Source organism: Hypomesus nipponensis, chromosome 27, assembly GCF_054491055.1.
Source record: "Hypomesus nipponensis isolate SF chromosome 27, ASM5449105v1, whole genome shotgun sequence".
NCBI lineage: Eukaryota > Metazoa > Chordata > Actinopteri > Osmeriformes > Osmeridae > Hypomesus > Hypomesus nipponensis.
In genome coordinates, this window is record NC_140387.1 from 11,978,430 (window position 1) to 12,005,466 (window position 27,037).

The window sequence follows — 27,037 nt, forward strand, 5'->3', positions numbered from 1 at the left end:
GATTTGTTGATTTCTGTTGCTATGAAAACCAGTTTAGCCAACCTAACTAACATTACTAGTAGCTAGCTTGCATTACCATTTTATCGCTAACAAAACATTAGTAAAAATAGCTTGCTAATAGGGCAGACCTGGTTCATGCAGGAGACTCGAAAACCTTGCGCATCACTAAAAAAGCGCGTCACTAGCATTTTGTCATATCACGCAGTCAAAGCACAGCTAGATAATCCGCGTCAGCGCCCTTGGGTACCTAGCATGCGGCATGTCAAAAACGCAAGGACTTGTGGAAATAGGGTTGCCAACCGTCCCTATTTTGATGTATCCCGTCCGGGACAGCTCCAGTCCCGTTTTCCAATCACAGCCTCGCCGGCCGGTATTCATATTCAGTGAACTGCGAACAAGGTGCGCGTGTCAGAAGGGAGCGCGAGTGCATGGAAATATTAACGCGAAGGGCCTTGCATCACCAGTGCAGACGACCATCACAAGCTGAAAGCATTCCTGGCCTCGCGATTTACATGCCTGAATTTGGTGAATGATGGTTTCAATTATTTGTATATCTAAGTTAAGTTACCCAGGAGCTCTGTTGACATAGACTTAGCTAACGTTAGCTACAGCTTGATGAATTGAGTCATTGAACACAGGAGAAAAGAACGCAACGTTAGCCAGCTAGCTAAAGCTCCGGTGGAAAATTCCAAATGAACGTATGCAGCCCTTAATGCCGCTTACACACAACAGGGACACTGACAGATCGAAAGCTAATTTGAGACAATATAGAGATGGAAAACCAGGCTAAGAAACGTAAGCGTAATTACCTTCACTAGACAACGTTTTACCAATTGGACAAACGGCAATGTTTGTTTGTTTCAAGCTGCAAAAACTATTTTTCGCTGAAATCAGCCAAATAAATTTGCGGGGAGGAGAAAGTGTCCCGCATTTGGGGTTGAGGAAGTTGTCAACCCTATGTGGAAAATAGTTCGGTTACAACGGCCGTGCGAGGCGTTGTGTTTTTTCAGTTAGATGCTTGTAATGTTATTGTTTGTTAGTTAATATAATCTTGTTGGTCACCCTGATTGTGCATGTATTTAGTTTAATGGGACCAGAGAGTCTGCTGCTGTACAGTGTTGGGAAAATTGAAGATGTAACACATTTATCCTGTATAAGAATGATTCTGTGTTCAGCATTCTTGGTGTGTGTAGGGAGAAGCCATAAAAAATGTCTGGCCTAATCTGTGTTGGGTGAATCATGTGGTCAAGCTTACAGGGGTCAAAAGGCACACAATCAAACACGCACGCACACATGCGCACCAGGTCTACGCAAGGAGCCGATGAAGAAGAGCCATGCAACATTTGCAAGCCTTTTCTTAACCAATGACTGTAAAGACTGGGGCTGTTTAAATAGCTAGCTAGCACAACATGCTAGCAGAAAAACTTTGTAGCACAATGGCATGTGATGTTTTTGTCTCCTTGTGGGCCAGCCGCAAGCACCGACTGACTGCGCAAGGCTTGATAGATTAATATTTCTGACAACAGTCACACGCTATTCTCGCAAGGAGCTGAACATGAGCCCTGCCCTAACCCAGTTGCTCACATGACTATTGTTGATTGTGCATTGACTGAGATTCTGGAAAGAGATCAACTCAAGAAGAGTTTAAGTATCCGCGGTTTTCAAGCCATCTAAGGGAAAGTTTGAAAATAATGTTGCGGTTAAAATGTGTCGATTGTTAGAGGCCTATTGCGCGAGCACCCTACTTTTTAACAGCCCGAGAGAAAAACATGGCTCATACAATCCACCATGGCAAAAGCAATGCACACGGCCACATGACTTCTTGTGAACGTTGTGAACGTTGTGTACGTTGTGAACGTACACCTTCGTTGATTAAAAAATACCCTCTAAACTAATCTAAATTGACTTTTTTGACATTGTTTAAAATAAATAGCCTACTATTAATTAAAACATTATCCAGTAGCCTAGTGCTAACTTTTTAACATGAGTTTTGTGTCGGGGAAATGGGGGGCGGATTTAGGTTCGTTTTGCAATTGTAGGCTACTGTTAACAATTATATTGCTATGATAATTATTAGTGCTGTCAGTTTAACGCGTTATTAACGGCGTTAACGCAAACCCAAATTAACGGCGTCAATTATTTTATCGCGCGATTAACGCTCTTTTTGGCCTAGCAAACTTTGTAGTTTTTTTCACATGCTGTTGCAACAACTACCGACGTTAGAAAAACTACAACACCACACCGGATCTAGCTAGACCGGAAACAAAACAACAGGCACGCCAAACACTCGTTTGGCTTGCGAGCTGGCTAAAGAGTAGTAGCAGAGCCCGTTTACGGATATTAGACATTCTCTGGTAGTAGGCTAACGTTACGTTTTGAGTGGATGACGAGCGCGAGATGCCGAAATGGATGCCAATAAGATTCTGAATGGAAAGTTTGCTTTTAAAAAGTTGCCAAATGGTTCTATTGACAAGACCAGTGATCTGTGTGTTTTGTCGTTGTAAACTGAGCTATCATCGCAGCACGTCCAGTCTGAAATACCACTTGATGGCCAAGCACACAGCTGATGCGAATTCTCTGCCCCCTCGTCAAAGCCAGGCGATTGCAATGTTGTTTTCAATAAAAAAAATATTTGCACAAAGCAATCCGAACCACTTTTCTATGTTGATAAGAGCATTAAAATATGAAAAAAGATTGGGACAAAAAGAAATCAGGGACATTTAGAATAGATGTGCGATTAATTGTGATTAATCGAGAGTTAACTATGACATTAATGCGATTAATCACGATTAAATATTTTAATCGTTTGACAGCACTAATAATTATACTCGGATCATTTAGATTGAGATGTAGGCCTATGCCTGATGCCTAAACATTCGAAATCACAAACTAACATCCATACATTTAACGGCTATGGTGCGTAGCCTATCAAAGCATTATTCATCATTGTTTAATGCATTAGGCTAAATGTTGTAGCCTATGTAGGCTATTTACGTTGATTTTCTATCAATGTCGAACTGATGAGAATAAGAAAATGAGAATATACGTGGTAAATCATTGTCTTCCCGTTGGGTCAGTGTTACAGGGATGTCTGGTTAAGCACCAAGTCACGCTAAGCCTGACAGTTAGTCTGACCCTGACCAGACTAGTTTCGTAGCCTAAGTTGCCATAGTAACCGAGTTCAAACTACGTTGAGCTAGCTTTATGGAACCGAATGAACAAGAAATGAGTCCGACTAACTGACATAAGTCTGGCTTATTCGGTAAACTCGCTTTATGGAACAGGCCTCCGATAAGTGGCGCTATAAAACACGCCCAAAGTCTACGTGAGTTCTCCAGTGCCCCATTACTCCAAAATGCCTGAAAATTGGTATACATGCCTTATTTCTCATGGGGAACAAAAAAGCCTCAAAAACCCATAACGTCCGCCATGATAGATTTTGCTGTACTGTCCAAATTTGGTACAACCTTCAAAACCCTTCTCCTCATGAACCACAGATCCAATCGACTTGAAATTAGTTACAGATTTGTAGAATACATGTTTTTATATAGGGTGAAATGGAATGAGAAATACAATCCAAAATGTCTGAAAGCGGTGTATTTATGTAAGTGTCCACATTGCTTCAATATCTTTGTGTCAATAAATCAAATATAATTTTGACTGATTTTCTGTTTTTCAAATCTAATAGTGTTCAAGACGACATCACTCTGATGTACCATGCACAATTTTATGCATTTTTGTACCTTGAAATGTCATCCGTCTCTTAAACTTTGTCCCAAAGCTAACCAAAGCTAATAGTGTGCCCTTTCTATTCATAAAATCTCAACAGTTGGTGTGTAGCAGAGAGGATAAAGAGACTGACTTGTAAAATTATGCTCATGAGTTCAAATCCCCATTCAGCCTATTGTTGTTGGCCAAACATGAAGTTGTTTTGCACTCTTGTTGTCCAACTCTCGATCTTCTACAATGTCCTTTTTTATCATATTTTGGATTTTCCTGTACAGTAATAATTTGGGAAAACCTTGAAAATTCCTCTTCTCTTGAACCAAAGGTCCAATTGACTTGATTTTGACAAATTTTGAACAGATATGTAGAATTTATGTATTTGAAATCGTTACTTGGGAAAACTGAATCTAATACAAAATGGCTGAAAGCGATGTATTAATGTAAATGTACATTGCCTCAATTTCTTTGTGTCAATAAACCAAATATAATTTTGACTGATGGTTTTTCAAACCTAATAGGGTTCAAGATGACATCACTCTTAAGTACCATAAACAATTTCACCTTGGTATGTCAAAATATGATTGAATTAGAGCTGTTTCAAACTTGGCTGAATCTAACAATGCTTACCACAGGTGTCAGGTGTCACCACTTAGTGTCAGATTCACAACCGAGTTAGCTTTAATTAAGTACATTGATTGTTCAGGTGGATCCCTTGCCTGTTGCACAAATTCATTTCAGTAACCTAAGCCAGGACAAATCGCCACTGATGCTTGGCATGATTTGAAATTCCCTTCCATGACAAGTTTTGGCACCCCAAACAACCTTTTGAAAGCACTACGAGTAAGCTATTCTTTACAGCAGCAACCCAGTCATCCCGTTGTCCCGTTTTTATGTCCCATATATAAATAAGACTAAATTAAAACAGTTTGAACTTTAACCAAATCGGACAATGCTTGCCATTGAAGAAAATGATTATTTTCTGATACAAAAACAAAGATTAATGTCTAAGTCTGTGAATGGCTTAGTAGGATGAGACGCAGTGCTGATGTGTAAAGGGTGGTGGGTTCTAATCCAGTCAGAGATATAAAACATTTTTTATTCTGACAGAAATTAGTTTCAAGTCTTCTGGTGTAACTATTATGTCAATTTTACATCATTTTGCCATTTTGAAGGAGGAATCCGCCATTGCTGCTTGCAGCTATATTCGTATTTTAATGTATTCATGATTTTACCCATTGCAAGTTTTAAAGTGCCTACTATTGCCTCACGACTGCTCCAGTGTGTCTCATGTGTATACCAATGTAACTCGTACAAGTTGCAATCATTTGAGTGTTAACTACGTAACTAATCGTCAAACGCAAATGCATTTTTGGTCATATAATACACCAAAACAAGAAAATGTTTCATCATATGGAAAATCAAGTCAATGTTTAAAATTACGCAGACACAGGATTACCCTCTCTCACAAGGCGAATTAAGCAGCTGCTAAGGGCTGCTGTGGCCACCAGAGGGCCCCCAAAAGCACATGACATTACAGGTTAAAACATTTTTTTTCTTTATGCCTCTTATTCTGCTTAAGGCCCCATAAAGGCTTGGGCTGGCCCTGCGGATATGTCCATATACTTAAAGTGTACTAAGTATATTTGATGAAATTGTTCCACTTTCGCACATAAAAGTGCACTGGAATTCTTCTAAATTAGAGTACATGCCGCATTGGAATACAAGTCGAAACCGTGAGAGTTGGCAGCTCTGCCTTTTTATGTGACAACGGACAAGGGTCCCTTGGGATTTGCTGTAGGCTTGATGCTGAAACCATTACGTGAAATCAGTGAGGGCTGTTCGAATGGCTATTTCAAGAAGAGCAGTGGTAAAATACAAGTTTTGAAAAGAGACCACCTCATATACAATTATATCTAAAACAAACTTACAAAGAGCTCGGTTATACTACCAAAGTTGTAATGTTACCGATGCTAGCGCTGGCTTGCTAGCTAGCCTATAACATTTCACTGGGTCTTGCAGCTGTTTGATTAACTGAAATTATTATGAAATGTTATGTTCTACTAGCCATTTGCCTACTTTAGCAAGCTTGTATTTCCAAGCCCTGATAGTGTAACTGAGACGACACAGAAAATAATTCCTCATTCAAGGAATAAGCCCCCATTCAAGTGTTGAGCAATAAATAGAGAATCCACTTTTTTGTTCAAAAACCGGACTATAAGTCGCTTCGAAATAGAAGTCGCACAAGCACAAGAAAACTGTTCAAAAAATTAAGTACTTTCCTGTACTACACACTACAGTACAGCAAATGTATACCAGTACACTTAAGGCTGAATTAATGAAGGGACTTCGAAAGTAACTTAAAATATCCAAAAATGTCAGGAAATGTTTATTTTTAAAGTAAGCTTTAAGTGCATTGTTACAAAGATTATTTTTTAGCATGCATTTTTAAATATACAAATAATATGTTTAAAAACAAAGTTCCAGTTGTACACTTTAGAAATTACATATACATTTAACTTAATTTTACTTTAAGTATATATATTTTTATAATATATTTACTAAAAGTGTACTGTCGTACCATTTTTTTAAGTGTGTTAAAAGTATTCATGTTAAAATTGGTAAGAGCATGATGGTAGTATAATTTAGTATAAGAAAAAGTAGTACACTTTTTCATAGTACACTTTTTCATTTATAAGAAAAAGTAGTACACTTTTTCTTAGTATATTTAAAATGTACTATTGAAAATGTGAATATGTTTGAAGTACTCTAAAGTATACTTTTTCTTCACCTGAGAAATGATATGATATGCAGTTTTCTAAAGCACTGGATGTACTAGCTGGTAGCCAGCTACAGTACAAGCTACCAACCAGTTAGCAAATAATCAGTCAGCTTTGTTTGTTACTGACACATTGATCACTTCTTGTAAACTGGTTTTATTAGCCAGTTTTCCAGAAGTGAATTTGAAGCTTATTTACGTTTTTGGGGAAATGTTTTTTTAGTTCAGTTTACAGAGGGTGTTGTTTGAATCGCGATTCCAGCTAAGATACTGCCAGTGACAACGTTGGTAGATACAGACGTGGACAAAATTATTGGTACCCTTCCGTTAAAGACAGAAAAACCCACAATGGTCACTGAAGTAACTTGAAACTGACAAAAGTAATAATACATAAAAATGTATTGAAAATTAACAAATGAAAATCAGACAAAAATGATGGTATCCTTAACTTAATATTTTGTTGCACAACCTTTTGAGGCAATAACTGCAATCAAGCAATTTCTGTAACTCTTAATGGAGATTTCTGCACCTGTCGACAGGTATTTAGTGTTCTTTGTATGCTTCATTTTTGCGTTTGTGAACATAGAGCTTATGTGACTTGCCAAAAAGCTCCAATTTTGTCTCATCTGTCCAAAGGACATTCTGCCAGAAGCTTTGTGGCTTGTCAATTTGCATTTTTGCAAAATCCAGTCTTGCTTTTTTTAAGTGCTGTCAGTTTAACGTGTTATTAACTGCGTTAACGCAAACCCAAATTAACGGCGTCAATTTTTTTATCTAATTTTTTTATTTCATTATTTGATTAACGCTCTTTTTGGCCTGGCAAACTTTCTAGTTTTTTTCACATGCTGTTGCAACAACTACCGACTTTAGAAAAACTACAACTCCACACCGGATCTTGCTAGACCGGAAACAAAACAAGAGGCACGCCAAACACACTTGTTTGGCTTGCGAGACGGCTAAAGAGTAGTAGCAGAGCCCGTTTACGGATATTAGACATTCTCTGGTAGTAGGCTAACGTTACGTTTTGAGTGGATGGCGAGCGCGAAACGCCATAATGGATGCCAATAAGATTCTAAATGGAAAGTTTACTTTTAAAAAGTTGCCAAATGGTTCCATTGACAAGACCAAAATGATCTGTGTGTTTTGTCGTTGTAAACTGAGCTATCATCACAGCACGTCCAGTCTGAAATACCACTTGATGGCCAAGCACACAGCTGATGCAAATTCTCCGCCCCCTCGTCAAAGCCCGGCGATTGCAATGTTGTTTTCTTTAAAAAAAAAATTTGCACGAAGCAATCCGAACCACTTTTCCAAAAAGAAAAAAAGAAATCAAGGGACAAAAATAAATCAAGGGACATTTAGAATAGATAAAAATGTGCGATTAATTGTGATTAATCGCGAGTTAACTATGAAATTAATGCGATTAATCGCAATTAAATATTTTAATCGTTTGACAGCACTACAAAAAAATAAAAAATAATAACAGGGGAGTCTTCCTCGGTTGTCTTCCAGGAAGTCCACTTTGACTCAAACAGCGATGGATGGTGCGATCTGACACTGATGTACCTTGACCTTGGAATTCACCTTCAATCTCTTTGCAAGTTGTTCTGGGCTCTTTGGTTACCATTTGTAGTATCCATCTCTTCAGTTTGTCATCAAGTTTCCTCTTGTGGCCACGTCCAAGGAGGTTTGCTACAGTCCCGTGGACCTTAAACTTATGAATAATATGTGCAACTGTAGTCACAGGAACGGTCTTATAGCCTTTACCTTTAACATGCTTGTCTACAAATGTCTTCCTAATCTCCTGCGGCAACTCTCTCCGTAGCTTTCTGTGGTTCATGTTCAGTGTGGTACACACCATGATACCAAACAGCACAGTGACAACTTTTCACCCTTTGAATAGGCAGACTGACTAATTACAAGTTTGAAGACACTTGTGATGCAAAGGGACACTACTTAGTTTAACATGTCCCTATGGTCAAATGTTTTCAATCTTTTCTAGGGGTACCATCATTTTTGACCAGGCCAGTTTCATTATTTTGTTTTTTTAAATGATTCTGTTGAAAAAAAGCAATGTCTGATTTTAATTTGTTACTTTTCAGAAAATGTTTATTTATTATTACGTTTGTCAGTTTCAAGTTATGTCAGTGACCACTGTGGGTTAGTTTTTTTTACCGGGAGGGTACCAACAATTTTGTCCAAGTCTGTTTAGGTTAGGACCATTTTTACATAGGATTGCCCAATTGCTTCGTTTTTATGCAACTTTTTCAACTGTGTGACTCTGCAACATAGTTTATCACCATTCCCTTAAGGTTTATTTCCTTTGTTTTCAAAATAAAGTTAAGAGTGTGGCTATCACAGGCCTGGGATCTTCCTATAGATTTCAACAGATGGTGACATGGATCCTACAAGCAAAAAGACACCCCTTCCCACACGCACACATGGTTATTTAGTCAGGCTTGACAGAGGGACATGAACTGTGCAATAAGTGAAAGCAGCTAATTAGGCTGGGAAGACAGAGAGAAAGTGACAGTTTGGCTTATTGTTTCAAACAAAACCCCAAACTCCACCTCTTGCCTCTCTCTTTGCAAAATTGGCATCCATTTTCTCCAAAACTGAATTGCTCTCCTTTGGGCCGTTTATTAATGTATTGCTAAAGGTATAATTGCTCATTGAAAACCAACAGGTGTTTTCCCATTTGAGGAGTCAATTGTGTAATTGTCGATTTGAGAAGAAAAAAAAAAATTATGAAGGGAGTGTTTATGTTGTGTGTTTTGTGACAGTTTGTGTTGTGATTGTGTGGTTTGAGAACATTTTGAAAAACTGTGACAGAAAGACAGAAGTTTAGACAGACAGCCTCTTCAACACCAGTCATGAACAATGTCAAAATGCTCAGATTATTACTGTGCTTCTACAACTTGTCTTGGTGGGGGTTGAAAGACAAGGGAGAAAGAGTGTTTAAGGGATAGGATAAGTAATATTTGAGAGAAAGATGTTGGGTAGATACAGCACCACCCGGGACAATAACTGGTTAGTAAAATATGCTTACGAAGCCATGATTAGAAGAACATCTTTGTCTAGAAAAAGAGCGGTGAGAAGGGAAACTAACATCATTGTTATCTGTATCTGTTAACTAACATATTTTTAACATGACTGATACTGTGATAGGTAGAAACTGTCTGGTTCTGAAAGCGCACACACATAATGTGTATCTGTGCATTACATACCTGATTAAAGTACAGTATGAAAAGTAAAGTAGTAATGCCATTGTGAAGTACTCAATCATTTAAATCAAAAGTGGTCCAGTATACACAATTTGGCTACAGTAACAGCCTTAATTGACATTCAAACACAGCATTTTTTAGTTCAGCACCTGACACTTTTACGTGATAAGATTTCATCACAACTATACTGACTGACCAAACAGTCTTTACTCATCCACTAATGAAAGGCATTTTCTTCCAGCAGTGTCAAAGTCTCATTCACGAACATTTAGTCTAGCATTTTATTTTACAAAGACAATAGATGCCAATGGCGAAAGGCACAATAATGGAAGCACAGTAGAAGAAATTTGTCAATGCTGGAGAGCACATATCTAAGAAAAGGAGTTTGTGGTAAACCAGAGAAAAACACCATGTAGATTATGTATCACAACAACTTGTAGGATCTTAAACTATCACAATTGAATATTGAAAATGTTTCACATAGTTCAGAGCCATGGAATCACCTTAGGCTCCCACCAAAATAGTTAACACACTCTTAAACAATCCATGTTGAACAAACCCAACCAAAAGACCTGTCCCAATTTCTCACTAGGAAATCCAGTCTGACCAAATCTGATCTGGGGATACTGAACAACCCCAGGCACCCATACATAGCAGGTCTTACTCCTACCCCCATAGCCGCAGGAACATATTTGATCAGGGTGGTGCTGGGGGGTAGAGGCTCAATGTTGCGGGGCGGCTGGGACGGACTGGGAGTAAAAATAGGCCCTGGACTTCCAGACTGGCCCACCATAACCGGCCCCCGTATACGCCACCACAGCTGCCCTGCTAATGCATGCACATTCTGTGTTTGATGTGATGCTTGTTCAGGATTTCAATACTTAATGCAAGCATGCATAGCGCGCAAACCAATTTTTTTTTGCATTTATTTGAGCGCAAAATAGTTATGAGCTTTATATCAAATAAACATAGCCGTTTTTCAATTGGTAAAAACCTGGTCTAGTGAAGGAGATGTCTTTTTGTCTCAATTTTTCAGCCCCACCCTTATGTTTCTTAGCCTGGGTTTTCCATCATTATTCTTCTCCCGATGCTCCCGATGGCCAGTCCGCTACGGCGTGGCTGTGCTGTGATGGTGTTCAGGGGTGCTGCAGCACCCCTAGTTCCCATGGCCATGCATGCCCCTTTATATCATTCATCAACATGGTTTATTTTAGTGAGTTTATGCAAAGCTCAACACCAGGGGCGATTCTAGGATCAGACCTTTAAGGGTGCTCAGCCCACAATTAGAATGTGACATGAATACAGTGTCATGCCCTCTGCCCCCTAGTGGCAGTTTGTTGTTTTGTTTGTGTTTCCCAGTTGTGGGTGTGGCCATGATCTCCGTTCCAATTACCCACTCACTATACCTCAGTCTCCACACCTGTCTCCCATCAACTCATCCGCCCTGCAGTTTATCAACCCTGGTTTTCACGTCATTCATCGCCGGATAACAGTTTTGTCTACCGTCGGTAGTATACTCCCAGTTACAAAGAGAGATTGTAAGACCTATCATTTTTTGTGTGAAACCATCTTTTTGCAGACTTTGTTTTTTGCCTCTGCCTCCAGTATCACCAACCTTGCCTCCCAGCCAAACCCTGCTTATCCTACCCTGCCGTCCTGTCTGTTTTTCATCACCATCATTCCCCTCTGCACTTATCCCAACATTAAACCCCTCTGGACCATCCCTCAGTTTTTTCTCGTCTGTATTGGCACTTGGGTCCACCACCACCACCCCGTAATATACAGTGCCTTGCAAAAGTGCTAAACCCCCTTGCTAATAACAGGCATGCAAACAAGTCAGGGATAAAAAAGTTGAGAAGGATACCCCAACCCTATGGGGGGGTCCGGGTGCATGCTTCCCCGGAAGAAAATGTATTACATAAATGTTCCTGGCCTCTACCACTCTCAAGCCTTCAAAACTTCCATCCTTAAATTGAACCATGGCAGCCAAGGAGGCTGCTATACTACATATTTTTTATCAAACTCTGATGAACGGCAGTGACCTAATTTACCCTATTACCCCACCCTTCATCGAGGCCAACACTAGGATATGAGAACCACTGAACCGTGTTCAACGCAAATATTGTGGCAGTAGCGAAAACTGTCAGTCACCACCAGGGATGTAGTGGGGGCTACACGCATGTAAACGCCGTTTACGCACCTCCCGAAATTCGGAAATAGCTTTTATCCACCTCTAAATTGTGGAAATTGCGTTTATCTACCTCTAAATAGCGCTTATGCGCGTTTAAGCATATCTAAGTTCCCTGTGCCTCATATTCTGCCGTTGGAATAATCCGAAATAAATCCTAAATAAATGTTGATGTAATTTTAAATATTATTATATATTTCATATTGTTTAACATATAGGCCTAAACGCTGTAGTCTGAATCATTTCTTCTGTGCTGTATGGTCTGTGACCCTCCAATCAATGTGGCTGCGGCGGCAACAACAATCAGGATCCACGAAGTATGTACACACGTAAACGTTGTGGATTAGTCTGCCTGTTCGGAATGGATTAATCAGCCGATTTTTGAAGAGACCATCGAGTGCCCCCACTCCCACAGATACCCGCAAAAGGCCTCAAGTAAAGTACAGACTACAGAGTAAGATCAATTCACGTTTGTAAACGTTGCTTTGGTTTGCACAACATCGCATTAAGACATGGACAAACGGCGAGCCTACTATTATTAACATGCTTTTAAATAGGATGATGCAGATACAAGCCAACCTTACGGGTTCCATCCAGATAGACCTAATGACACGTAAAAATAAATAAACAAACAGGGTTTTCAAGCAGAGGCGTTGTTAGACAAAACTCTACTGGGGCATAGGCCCCCATTAATTTTTTTCTTCCAAGCGTGCTCTGCACAATACACTACTCAGCTATAGAAACTCCCCTTGTTTAACCCACTATACAACAGTTCAGGGACGCAGGTTTGATATCAGCTTTGGTGGCAAGGTGAGGTATATACATTGTTGGAATAATCTGCTGTTCGTTTGAGATTTTATATTCATAAAAATATTATAAAAGTCATAATTTTTCAAAATTGTATGGGTAGTTTTCACCCGGTCCCTAACGCAACACTGCAAAGTAGCGTCTTCCGAACATGAGACAAATGTCGAATACGAAACTAACTTCACCTCGGTCTTTGGCAAGGACATCAATAGTTAATGCCAGTGCACATTCATTTTCGTATTAATTTGTGCGCAGATACTCTTATGAGCTTCATGTTATATTGTTTTTATGTTTAAGTCAAAATAAGATGATCGGTAGGCCTATCATTTTGAAACTTTCTTTAGTTTTGTCATGTTTCTCAGCCTACCTCAATTCTGGTGTCCGAGTCCGACACCTGGACTTCTGTATGCGTGCTGCAGTGGCTATTTGGCAAGCTCAGAAGAGCGCAGTGACAGGCATTGGTTTGTGTTTTTGGTTAAACAGATTTGATTTTACAAGCGTTATTTTTTCCTTTCTAAAAATAAATGCACTGACTAATTAAGTACATTTTTAAAACTCAAACTTTTGATTTTACTGGGGCACAGCAGATTTATACTGGGGCACGGGCCCCAGTAAAAAGGGTCTAACACCGCCCCTGTTCTCAAGCCTCTGTGAAGGGGCTGAAATGCGTGTCTCACGGTCAATGCGTGTAGTTTTTTGGTGACCGTATGTTCGTTACTAGGTAAGCAAAGTAGACGTAAAAGCTTGTCTGGGGGGGGGGGGGGGCTTGACGACCCTGTAAATAAATAAATTATAAAATTCATAGTTTACCCACCTCTATTTTTACCACTACACCACTGGTCACCACACATCCATCAGCATGGAAACTGTACTCAAAATGTTTGTTACAGAAGTGTACGAATAACAAGGTTGGACACTACAACATATATCCTTAGCCACAGGTTTGAGCAATCTTCTCCAACCCCAATTTGTGTGTGTGAGTGTTTGTGTGTATAGGGGTACGAGTTTGTACAGGGGTGACAAGTTTATTGATTATCATTTATCTACTTGTCTTTCACTCACTCTGTCTGCTAGAAAAAAAGGACAGATAAACTTCCAATGCTGGAACCTAATACTTTTAATCTGGATTATACTCCATGCCAAGCCCCTGGCCTCTGTGGGTTGACCAGACCCCTACCCCGTGGGAAAGAGGTCAAACTGTTTTAACATTACAAAAGTCAAGTGGGCAAGTCATGAGCGTCTGCTAAATGACTGAATGTAAAAGAGTCAGCCACCACCACTGACCAAGTTACTATGGGGATATACCATTGGCCAGAGCCTACAGCACAACCATAAATACATTGTCATGCTATGAAAATGCATTACATTTATAAATATCCACAAACCAGCATCAATTTACTATTTTGCCAGTAGGCACTCTATATAGCATACATACACCTCTCTTTATCTTGCATAACAGACACTTGTCCTATTGCCTCTTATCAACTACCTTCCTTCTCATGTGAACCATGCTGACAGCACAATAGTGAAATGGCACAACACACGGCATAATGTAACGGAGGTGAAACTTACATCTCGTCAGCACATTCTGCAAAAAAAAGCACTAAACTATTGCCTCTGTGCATAAAATGCCATCAACAAACATTGTTTGTCCTTGATCTTCATCGGACCTAAAAAAAAGTGTAGCAGGCAATAAGAGGCCTGCTACAGCGCAAACAGTGCACTGCAAACAGATACACTGAGGGAAAAAACGCTACACAGTGCATAAAATGATTGCACCTCACCAAATGACTGAGGTGTCTTAAATATTCTGTGTCATATCAAAATAAATTTTCATTTATATTAGCTATTATGCTAATATTTTTTATATCCAGTGTTCTATGGCAACAAAGTGGATTTAGTGTAATCGATTTAATTAACATATTTCTGGTCTTTAAACCTAAAATGTAACTGTCAAATTTGCATCATTTTCACTAAAAGAGAAAAGTGAAGAAATACCCTTTTTGATACAGTATACTGTATTGCTTCCCTTCCAACCTGAATTTTGCCTGACCCTGGACAAGTGCTGGACTGAAATCAAAAGATTCTGAGAAGTGAGTGAGGTGAGTTGAGGCCAATCCCAGAGTGGAGATATATGGTGCCTACAGCCCAGATCCTTGGTGCTTGGCTAAAGAATATGGTATTCCGGGCCAGGTGGAGCACACCAGTTATCCCTCTGGAACTGGGCAAGCCGGTGAACACAGCCCGATCTAAAATCAGCCTACATCTGCATGACTCAGCACAATAACTTTGACACTGGTTTGCCCACTTGACTAAGAACAAGTCAGAGAACAAGTTTGATTTGCCTTTTTTTTGTCCTCTGCAAGGTCAACAAGTGTATGGGGTTTGAGGTTGTTTGTTTTTTTACAATTGATTTCATAATGTTGATTAAACTTATGATTTCTCACATCCACTCTATCTTTCATTCCCTATAGCATATAACACATGCAAACAATAAACACATTAGGCTGAATCTGAATTCATACTGGATGCAACAACTTCATCCATAGTTCTAAATCATATTGCTCACATACATCAGTACATCTGTCGTCTATGCCAGTCCATTATTTAAAAAGTTACTTCCCAGCAACCAACCTGTCTGTATATCGCCTGGTAGGGTCATTCAACAGCAGACCATTGGAGGTGTGGGTAAATGGTGGATTGCGAAGCAGGCGATGGCGGAGTGGCTGGAGGTGCCGACACAATGGACAATCTGGCTTGGATGTCAGGAGGGTTGCATCAATCTCCAGGTGTTGCTCCATGGTAAAGAACTGCACCCCGTACACTTCTTCCTCCACATCGAGCTTAAGGGTTAACGGTGTATCACAGAACACGTCACTAGGACCCAATGACAGGTTGTTTCCACTAACTGTAAGTAAGAGGATGTTGTGAATGGCAGGTAGGGCAGTTTCCTCCGGGCTGAAGAAGGTGACCCACACAGTGAGGGACTCAGGCACCAGGGGATGGGCAAACTCCAGTTGTAGCATGCATCCTTGGAAGGGGCACTCCGACAGCCCCACAACTCCCTGCTCGGTTCCTGCGTTTGGGCTCCATGTGCGGACACTAGGCTCACATGCCTGCTCCACATCTGGTGGTCCTGGGAGTAAAAATGTCAACAATGAATGGAATCAGATTTATAGGAACATGAAAAGAATCATAATCAACAAAGTTAAATAAAACCCAATAAACATTAGAAAATAAAACTAATGTTGCCTTTCTATAAATAAACACATTACGTTTATTTAAATTGCAGACGTTAAAGAGGTAGACTGGTGTAACTTTGATGTGACATTTTGCATTTATAGTTTCATGGTAACATAACAGCTAAGTACAGTACCTATACAGTGAAAAAGCTGATGCATTAAGACAGAAGATTGATCGTCAATGATGATTGGAGTCTACAGTTTATTCTATTATCCTGAAGGACATACACCTACAGTAGACACTATGGCAATATTAATTATTTAAAAAGTCTAGTCTTTAGTTTCATTGTGCCAAAGAAGAAGAAAAAATGACCAAGCTGTATTTGGTTGACTTTATAGATTGGAGAAGAAGACCTTCTGTTTCTATAGTGCATTAGCTGTTGTTGTACATATTCTCAACAGTCAGCCCACCCTTCCCAGAAAGCCTTGCATGTGTGCTGTCCTTAAGCTTGCGCGTGTGTAAGTATTTGGACCGCACACAAACTGTGGAGCAAGGAAGACATCAACTAGGAGCATTTAGCCCAGCATGCTTCTTTCAAATATTCACAATAAATGTACTTTTCATCCTACATTCAACTATTTCTCACATTTGTGTACTGAACATTGTCAAGAGTCTTCATATGAACTTGTGATTGAATCAGAGTATCTGTTTATGACTAGAGGATAGGGCTGGGCGGTATGACGGTATATACCGTGCGACGGTAGAAATGTGTCTACCGGGAGAGATTTGGCTATACCGTTTCAACCGCGGTATACTTTTCAGTGTTTCCCACACATGGAATAATTTGTGGCGGTGCGTCACAGAATCAACACCGGCCGCCACATATTGCGTTTCGTTTTTAACACCATTTAGGTTAAACACGCAGCAAATTCTTTCAGCTGCATATCCTTTCCCTGCTCTCCCTCCGTCTCTGTCACTTACGCGTCTTTATCACATGGTCACAACGTCAGCGCACGTTAGCAACGATGCATACATACACCGTTCTAGTAAGACAGGCAGCTATAACAGCGAGCATTCAGCATTAGTGCCGTAGCTAAAGATCTAGGAAAGTTCAGGCTACTTTTCGCTAGGTACCTACGAACATTGTATTAATCAAAGGTTCCCCTTCTTTCTTTTGGTGAGAAGTCTCAGGAGCTAGCTACCCGGCATCATGGAGCCGACCAGTTAAATACTAGCGTTGCTACCTGCATATGCAGAAATTATTTGTTTGTGGTTGATTTTGTGAAGGTGTGAATCATTTTGGATGAATATTTAATATAATAAAGTTCTGTGTAACAAATAATTAACGAAGGAATTATTTTGAACCCCCCCCCCCATGTTGTCTCATGTGAGGCAGTTGTTTTTGTTTGTAATAAATAATCAAGTGTGATGATGAAGTACGGTATGGTTATTTTGTACCATTTCTTAATTAAATTTACTATATCAATTACTATACCGTGATATATACTGTAACCGTGATATAAAATTACTCATACCGTGATAGGAGATTTTGGCCATATCGCCCACCCCTACTAGAGGATGTGTAAAGCATAGTATTAACGTTAGCAATAAAATAGGTTTCCATTTAATTTGTGGCCAAGCAGCAAAGCACAACCATTGTTCTCTCCCATATATACAGGTGCATATCAATAAATTTGAATATCATCAAAAAGTTGATTTATTTAATTAATTTGATTCAAAAAGTGAAACTCCTATATTTTTGTTAATAACCTATTGTTATTGTTAGTATTCTTACATTTACATTTATTCATTTAGCAGACGCTTTTATCCAAAGCGACTTCCAAGAGAGAGCTTTACAAAGTGCATGGGTCACTGATAATAACAAGATAGCCCCAAAGGGAAGAACCATAAGAACATGTAGTTAAGCAAGTTACAATTAAACAACATAAATCGCTAAGTGCAAGTGTACCTTGTGTAGAAAAGCGTGTAGAAAAGCAAGCAACAGTAAAATAAAATAAAAATTTGATTAACAAATAGAATATTTTGCAGCAAATACAACAGTTAAAATCAGTTACCACTAACCAACAAGAGCAACACGTCTCTAAGCAAGATTCATTGTGATCCTTGAGGCAACTAGCATTGGGTTCAGCAAACTATTCCTAAGTACCGTTGTACTCCCAGAACAATTGCGTCTTGAGCCTTCTCTTGAAGGTGGAGAGACAGTCTGTGTCTCTGATGGAGGTGGGGAGTTGATTCCACCACTGGGGGGCCAGGCAGGAGAAGAGCTTGTGTTGGGACCGGCCGGTCTTGAGCGGTGGGACCACCAGGCGGTTGTCTGAAGAATGAGTGTGTGCATCTCGCCAAGCTTGCGCGTCTGTCAAGTAGGGTGACCAACTGTCCCTGTCACCTGTTTGCGCTGTATCGCACAGCATTTTCAATATGCGACGTGCGGGACAAGGGGTGAAAATGCTGTGCGTGTGCGAAACAATGCAAAGCGAGACAGGTGGTCACCCTAGTGTCAAGGGGCAGGATGAGTTTGTGAGAATTTGGAGCGTGCGCTGTGGAGCAATTCAACTGAATTGTGGAATGTAAGGCTGCAGGAGAGACTTGATGTAGTCAGGTGCAGTCCCATTCACTGCTCGGAAGGTTAGTACATAGGTAGCGCTATAAGCCATGCCCAAAGTCTACTTGATTTCCCCAGTGCCTCATTACTCCAAAATGCCTGTAAATTGGTAGACATGCCTTATTTCTCATGGGGAACAAAAAAGCCTCAAGGACCCATATTGTCAGACTTACGAATGTTCTTGTACTGTCCAAATTTGGTACAACCTTCAAAAACGTTCTCCTCATGAACCATAGATCCAATCGTCTTGAAATTTGTTACAGATGTGTAGAATACATGTCTGTATATAGGGTGATATGGAATAAGCAATACAAAATGGCTGAAAGGGGTGTATTTGTGTATGTAAATGTCCACATTGTCTCAATATCTTTGTGTCAATAAATCAAATATTATTTTGACTCATGATTTTCAAACCTAATAGGGCTTAAGATGACATCCCTCTGAAGTACCATAAACAATTTCACCTTGGTATGACAATATATGATTGAATTCAATTGAATTGCTCCACAGCGCACGCTCCATATTCTCACAGACTCATCCTGCCCCTTGACACTAGGGTGACCACCTGGCTCCTGTTTCATTTCACTTCCAATCTCAGCTCGCCGTTACGAATATAAATTATTTTTCGGCGGCCATTGTTGTTTTCAACTGGAATCGCCTGATAGCCGAGGCAGCCACGTTCGGTAAGTCATGTCACCTATTTTTACACATTTTAAGCGAGAATCAATGATTGGCCTAACCCTTACCCTTTTTTCCTCTCTAAAATTCCTGATTTCGCGGGAGCTTTTCTAAAAAGTTGCGATGAAAGTTGCGGGAGCAAGTGACAGTTGCGATGAAAACTTGCGAATTTCCCTCTTTGTAATTTTAATTGAGTTATTTGTTGAAAAATAAGTAATGAATAAACAAACAGTCATTAAAGAATAAAATCATTGAGAAATGGCATGTTCCGCCTCCTGCTAGTGGCATGTACTTCCGATGCCACATGCCAGTTAAAGATTTAACCAGTGTTGGGAAAGTTCACTTTCTACATGAACTAGTTCAGTTCATACTTCATATGTCAAGATTTTGAACAAAGTTCACAGCTTCAAAAAATGTTCAGTAGTACTAGTTCAAATTTTTTTTTTCAATATGTTGCGAGCTATAATTTTTCTAAACTAGAGAGGGTACAATTTATGGGGAAATTGTAGGGTGTGCTTGCTTGCTTCAGATGCAGGTGGGTCCGTTTTCCCTTCTAGTGATATTTTCAAGCATTTATCCTACTCATATTGCATATTTCAATAAGAACACCCCTTGAAACAAGCTACTGTAACAACGTTGTCACTGGCAGTATTTCAGATGGAATTGCGATTCAAATAGTACCGTCTGCTAACTGAAAATAAGCCTCCCAAAATGTAAATAAGTTCGATATTAATTTAGGGGGACATGGCTAATTCAAAAGCAGTTTGCTAGAGGCAAGCTAGCTGCCGTTGCTATCCACTCTCCACTGATTGTTTGAAAGCGCAGGAAATTAGAACGTTTCTTTTCTTTTGTAAGTGATAATTAAGCAATAAGCCCCAAGAGGCCGTGGTTTGCGCTGATTTTAGAACAGGTAAGGGGAGTTGTTAGGCACGACGCGAAGCAGAGTTTTCTCCAGTTTTGTTTTGCCATGAAGGGGCTTATTTCCCCAATAATGACCGGCGTACTATACATTATCCCGCTTATTACACGGCCAGTGGCGTAACTATAGGGAGTGCAGCTACACTAGGGCCCGTGGCGAAAGGGGGCCCGTCCTCGATCTCAAGTGAGAACTCAACCTGAAGAACTGACCGGGCCCTTCGCTCCGCGTAAATCACAGAAAGGTTAACATATGATCCAGTCCGATCAATTCGCAAACATTTCTTAATTATGGTTATTCTCATCTGCCCAATAAACATTTTAACAATAGTCAGTCTTAACAACAGCAAATAATTCATTTGGCCTCATTTGCCTTTTGCTGAATGAAACGAATCTCGTTTTTATTAAGTAATATTGTCTGGGTAATATGTTGTCAACAATTCTATAGCCCACCCACACGTTGTGATCGTTTGCCATCCTGTTGTGTTGCCAATCAATTCACAATGTGTATTTTAATAAGCAATGTTGGGAAAGTTCACTTTCTACATGAACTAGTTCAGTTCATAGTTCATAATTCAAAATGTTGAACTAAGTTCAAAGCTCCAAATAATGAACTAGGTTAGTTCAGTTCTTTTTTTCAATATGTGGCTGCCGTCTGCAATACCGCTCTCTGCCTCTACGCAATTCGGCGTTTTCCCACTTGCCATGCATAGACAGTAGAAGAAAGCACACGCAGCAATTGACAGGTTGGGTAACCCTGGACACAAGACTGTTAACGGTGTGTTTTTAGCCTGGAAGTGTCTAGAAATCTGGCACCTTATTAAACAAAATTAAAAAGAGTGAACGTGCCATTCACAGACACCAGAAGGAGTGCGTCCACTGCACAGTATCGTTCATCAGACAGTAGCCTAATACAGTAGGCTACGTTCAGTTCACGTTCACCAAAATTATCAGCGAGTTCATGAACGTGTTCAGACGCAACACTGGTAATAAATACATTTCCATGCGCCTCTCTAAGATCAACACTCAATAATTTTGCCTGACAATAGGTCGGTTAAGGGGCCCGTTGGTGAGATCTGCACTCGGGCCGCCAAGTCATTGTTACGCCGCTGTAGACGGCTACTTGCCAACAAAAAGAACTTTTTTTTACAATGTATTTGTTACCATTCGTATTGTTTATCATCAGAGAAATAGTTCGCCAAAGACGTTGAACTTCATAGACTTTGAGCATTATTTAGGCTTAAAATCAGCTGACGTCGCTAAGCAACAGAGTATGCTGGAGTTGAAAAGTTACTGGACTACTTGCAGAGTGCTACGAAAGACGTGAATCCGAGAAAAAAAGGCCACTTCCATTGACTGCGGTCAAATATGCATAGCAACGGTCACATATGAGAAAATTGTTCACCGCAGAACGTTGGGAAGCCCCATTCAAGCGAATGGAAAACTTCATTCAAATTCCAAGTTTTACACAAATAACAAACTATGCTGACCCGCTGGCTGTCTTAGCAATCGCCATATCTTTAAAACACTGCTGTCCATTTAGATGTAGAATTGACCCTGGTACGAAATTAAGAAAATACTCACCAGACGCAGATCGACAGTTGACTGAGTGACAACACTGTTGTTGCTGCCGCAATCGTCAATGGAGGCTGACAGGCTCTCATGTAGCAAACAAATCAACGTTTAACAGCAACCTATATTAAAATCTCACCACCTGACTGTTTTCACAATAGTCATATCGTCATAACGTTTCCGTCTTTCATTTTTTCTGTGTAAAATTTAACTATAAAATTAGCTAGCTACAAAAGATACTACTATGACGCTTTCTAGCATGGCTGCCGCCTAAAAGACGAGGCGGTCTCACGGGCGACCTGCACTCGCTCAAATTTCAAAGACTGTCACGACCTAAATCAAAAAAGCGAGATTGCAGTTCTACTCTAAATCGCTTTCTCTACAAAGCCAAATGGTTGTGATTTTTTTGGGGCTGGTATTTTTCACTCGTAATCCAAGCTCCAATTTGCGAGCTAGAAAGTCTCTATCACATTGTATCCATGCGTCTTTGCTAACGTGTGTTGACGTGGTGACGTAGCTAGCACAGATTACCCTTCGTCGACTAAAGGCACTTTGTCCCCACGAAAACGTTGTAACCTCCTAAACTGTGCAACGGAACTTAAATCCAAATACAAGCAACTCAATGGAGACCAAGACAAACATTTTGACACAGGCATTGTGTATGTAGTCCAAATATTGACAAAGTTTTAGGGGGGCAAAAATAAATAATAATAATAATATAAATGCGAGATAACAATGGTTGGTGCTCGCCGAAGGCAAGCACACCCTAATTAATTAACATCGGCATCAATGTGGTCCGCTTAGACAAAACCCTTTCCACATCGAAAATTCCGTCAGACCAACGCAAATGTGCTTCAAGGTCAAACGAAAATAGCAAATCAATTAAAAGTTAAACTATAATTCTTTAAATCGCACAAATGCAATTTATTTGATGGCTTATATACAATACAACAACCAGACATTTTATTGACAAGTGTAATACAAAAATATAGTATAAAAGTATACCGCGGTTGAAACGGTATAGCCAAATCTCTCCCGGTAGACACATTTCTACCGTCGCACGGTATATTGTCATACCGCAGCCCTATGTGCGACGTTACTCTGACTCCTAAACAGGTTAATTATGATCAAGAAACACTTGCAATACAACCAAAACTAACATCAACAGAGATGTAAGTGGAAAGAATACCAGATATGACCCTTTGCCTCCACAGCCTCAAAACAATTACAATGGGAATGTAACTATGAACAGCAAAGCAACAGTATACCCTGCATTCACAGTTCAACTGCAAATTGATAATTGCTTTTAGTTTGATTAACCAACAGGTAGGCTACAGCATCTCCATCAGTGCTGAACACCATGTGTTACTGAGGCAAAATCACAACATCAGTGGTTGAAGAAGTATTCAGATCCTTAAAAGTACTAAAACCACACACTAGTACCAATACCACTAACTCCCCCAAATTCGCTGAAATATTATTAGTTACCGATGCTAGCTGGCAGTCCTGCTGCTGTGGATCTTGTCTACGACTGGATGAAGATTTAGCAGCCTTGAAGTATGCATTCAATTTGGTGATTTTCTTTCAGGATATCTTGGCTTGATCTTGGTTCTTTTAACCTTTGTATTTTGCGTTTTAGTGCTCCACTTTAATACTTTCTTTCGGTCATTCTGCCACTATGCCATCTAGCAATAGCAGTGAGTAACGAATATGATTTACATGAATGGACCAACAGCAGCTGATTGGACATTTGTTACCCAAGTCACATCTACCCAATCACTTGCTTATTAGAAAAGAAGAAAAAAAAGTTTATTACGGGCCAATTTGGGTCTTTATTTGGTTCCCGCTGAAGTGCATTTAAAATATAAAAAAACGATCCGGCCAATCTGGGGGCCCCAGCACACGTGGCACCCCTAGGCTGCAGCCTAGGCAAGCCTGTACATTAATCCGCGCCGACCCAGACTTTGAAAAACACTGACCTAGCCTACCGGTTGTTTTGAGTTTGGCTTTGTACAAAATGTATTTTTTCAACAACAAAAAAAAAGCATTTTTTTAATGTTTTATTTTAACTTGCAGTCTGACTAAATCTTAACAGCCATTGGCTGGTGGCTGCTCAATTAATAACCTGATATCATGAATCTTTTAAAAATGTAATTTATTTTTACCATATCTGCATCAGTTTCTTATTATTTGTAGGGAGATATGACAGGATGGACGATAATGGGACCCCCTGGTTAACTGCTAAAATGAGGAATACAATTTCTAGGCATATCCTCATTGGATTTTAAAACCGTAATGTTATAATATAGGTGTGTATATATATATTAAAGTACAATGCTGTGACATAACGTTTTTCATTTGTATTTTATCAACATTTTCGTAAAGTGTCTGACGAGCATCGAGAGCTAGACTAGGTGGATAATGGGACCCCTTACGCTAGTTAGGCCTGCGTAATTTCAAGGTCAAGTTAAACAACTAGCTAGCAAAACATTATCAACGAGAGCAAGATGGCGAAAAGACAAAAGAACGTTGATTACCATTCAATTTGCATTTGTGGAGAAGTCGGGGTCCTTAGTGTCTCATTTGCAATTAATGTATTGCTTTGCTCATTAAGTCCGCAAAACGATGCAGCAACATAAATCTCATTAATGTAAGTAGGGTGCAATGCACTTCATGTTAATCACTTGTTTATGATGCCTGTTTCTCAATTTTTGTGGTGTCTTAGACGTGCTAGAAACCAGCACTGTCAGTGCGTTTTATAGTAGTAGTAGCAGTTAGCTTGGGTGTCACTGAGTGGAAAAACAAACAGCATTGCCACCTACTCGTGTTATTACTACCAGAACTACTACCAGTACAAGTCTTATATTACTACTGTTGTTATTACATACAAATTTGCAAACCTTTGTATACATGACTGTAAACTTTGCTGTGGCTCTTTTGAAAAATGTATCTCAAATGTTTTGTTTGTTTGGCTCTTCTCGGTAAAAAAGTTCCCGACCCATGCTCGAGAACAAGAAAAAACAGGAACTGAAAACGGGGACGGCCGTGGCCTTAACAAGTGGCATCTTTTTTCCCTGTTCAGCGGTCTACTCCATTCTTTCCCCCATGTCTACAACATGATCACTTGTCATCAATGAAGTCAGCACCTTCTTACCTATGAGTGCCTACCACACACCCTGTTTTATTTCCACTTTAACATGTTTCTTAGATAGATAAACAATAGTTTTCTACAAGTGCACACAGATTAGCCTTAGGACACCTATGTCACTGTACCAACTGTACAATTGATGGACTAAGCCATTTAACAGATACTAATAATTGAATTTAAATAACTTGGACAACAAAACCAAACCTGCCACCACAGTCCATAACCTAGGGCACCAACACACAGCACAAACACTGAACATCAACATTGCCAAAGACAAGGTTGCAAAAAGAACTTGCCGTCTTCAATCTGCCATACATTTTCGTGTTGTTAGTGATTATTTCATTAGAACATTTGTTGTCTAGCCCTTCAATCATTCAGCAAAATTAAATGTACTATAAAGGACGTTACACAAGATGAGGGTTAGACTGCAGTTGGTCTATAAATGGGTAGCCCATTATTATCAACATTCTATATTGTCAGCTGACAATGATCACTTGGTTGTCTCTAGTGTAGTGACCCGGCAAAGGGAGTTCTGGGTTAGCGTATCAGCCAGTCAGTAGTATATATTTACACAGTCATCATAAACATTCAAGGGTCTGATAGATCCAGTTATCCATTGTTGCGTGATGGCGAAATCTGTATGGCTGTTCTTTGTAGCATTGGAAATGCTACAAATGCTACAAAGTCAATTTTCTTGTTCCAAGGCATCTGCAGTCTCATTTCTGAAATGGCATTATCATTTCAATATAGTCCCTTATGGGCTTCTATACATTTGCACTACTCTCGTCAATTTCAAATTCCGTTAAGTAGGTCTCTTTAGTAATATTTAAATGTTTTGTCCCAGCAATCGTGTTATGTGGCTTGGTTTGGAGTAACTAAATATGCCTTTGAAGTGCACAGGGTGGAGGAGATTGATTTTCATTCAACTGATGTGCAGGTCATTTGTGATGCACAAATGCTGCTGATAAATGCACCCAACAGAGGATGTGATGTGCTCTCAAAGAGATAAGTAAAACATGGCAAAACATTGAATAGCCCTGTCTATATGACCCAACATTTTGTTGTATAATTATAGACTACATGTCCCACATGTTATATACTGTTCTTAAATGGCACATTACACAACAGTTATTGATAGATACTAATTGTTTGGCACAAGCCAGAGCTTCTGTAGCCATTAAAGGGATGGAGCACAAAGCACAATTTTAGGGTTATATCTGATTTCTGATTAGAAACATATGTACGTGTAGCTTATGTCATGTTACTGTTTTCATACCCAAAACGTTCCTTTCCTGTATATGCCATATAGTATGAAGTATATGTCAGGTTTTATAGGGCCCCAGACCCAAGGACTTCCACGTACATTTACAACCAATCCTGCTTTCACTCAACCACAGGATCCTTCTTCAGAATTTCACTAACCACATACATTTCTTTTCTGTCTACATGCTTTTTCACATACACATTTTTCCCTACAGCCATATTTCTATGGGTTATACAGATGTAAAGATTTACAAGCGTTGCTCCAACATTCTTTGACCATGCCAGTATTTCCAGAAAAAAAGTGGTATGAGGACACTAGCCCCGAGCAAACAGGTGTTGTGTGTGTTTTGCATGGACGTGCATACACTTGTCCAGACACACACACACCTCATCATGGCTGTTTATATAGACATACAATCCTAGACATGCCCACCCAGGGGGGCTGTGCAATATGACCAAAATCTCATATCCTGAAATAGTTCCTTTCATATCCCAATAACGATCCTATATATAACAATATGGCTCATTTTTATAAATTCAATGAATAAATAGTTTATATAAAATGACCACATGGAGAGGCCAATTACTTTCTTTCTTTTATTATAAACTTAATAAAAAGTACTTAATAATGAGAAATTGTTCTCCTTTTCAAGGCTCACAATTATGACCATGTTGGTCACATATGCTCCCGAAATTTAATCTGTGAAACCTCAAAATATATTTGGTAGTGTAGCGGAGTACTTGTACATAACTCACTGGACAGGTTCAAACGGATACTGGACCTTTAAGGGCACAGTGAGCTAGCTACGTTTTCTGTTCAAAAGTATTGTCTTTGTAGGCCTACTTTAATAAACGACACACAACATTGTGTGCCAAAAGGGAGAAGTTTGTCGACCACAGGTCTTTCCACCTCCTTATAGGAGCGTTTGTGCAA

At 39.7% G+C, this 27,037-nt stretch overlaps 1 protein-coding gene and 1 long non-coding RNA gene across 2 annotated transcripts in view; one reads left to right on the forward strand and one right to left on the reverse strand.

The window, feature by feature from the left end:
* LOC146220818 (uncharacterized) overlaps positions 1-15,791 on the forward strand; it is a 48,213-nt gene extending 32,422 nt beyond the window's left edge. The window contains exons 3-4 of the long non-coding RNA XR_014750887.1: positions 15,378-15,523; positions 15,660-15,791. This is a non-coding gene — a long non-coding RNA (uncharacterized LOC146220818). The remainder of the gene's footprint in view (positions 1-15,377; positions 15,524-15,659) is intronic.
* pappaa (pregnancy-associated plasma protein A, pappalysin 1a) overlaps positions 1-27,037 on the reverse strand; it is a 299,873-nt gene that overhangs the window by 228,034 nt on the left and 44,802 nt on the right. Inside the window, exon 7 of the mRNA XM_084693873.1 lies at positions 15,356-15,857. Within this exon, the coding sequence (XP_084549999.1) occupies positions 15,356-15,857 (502 nt within the window). The remainder of the gene's footprint in view (positions 1-15,355; positions 15,858-27,037) is intronic.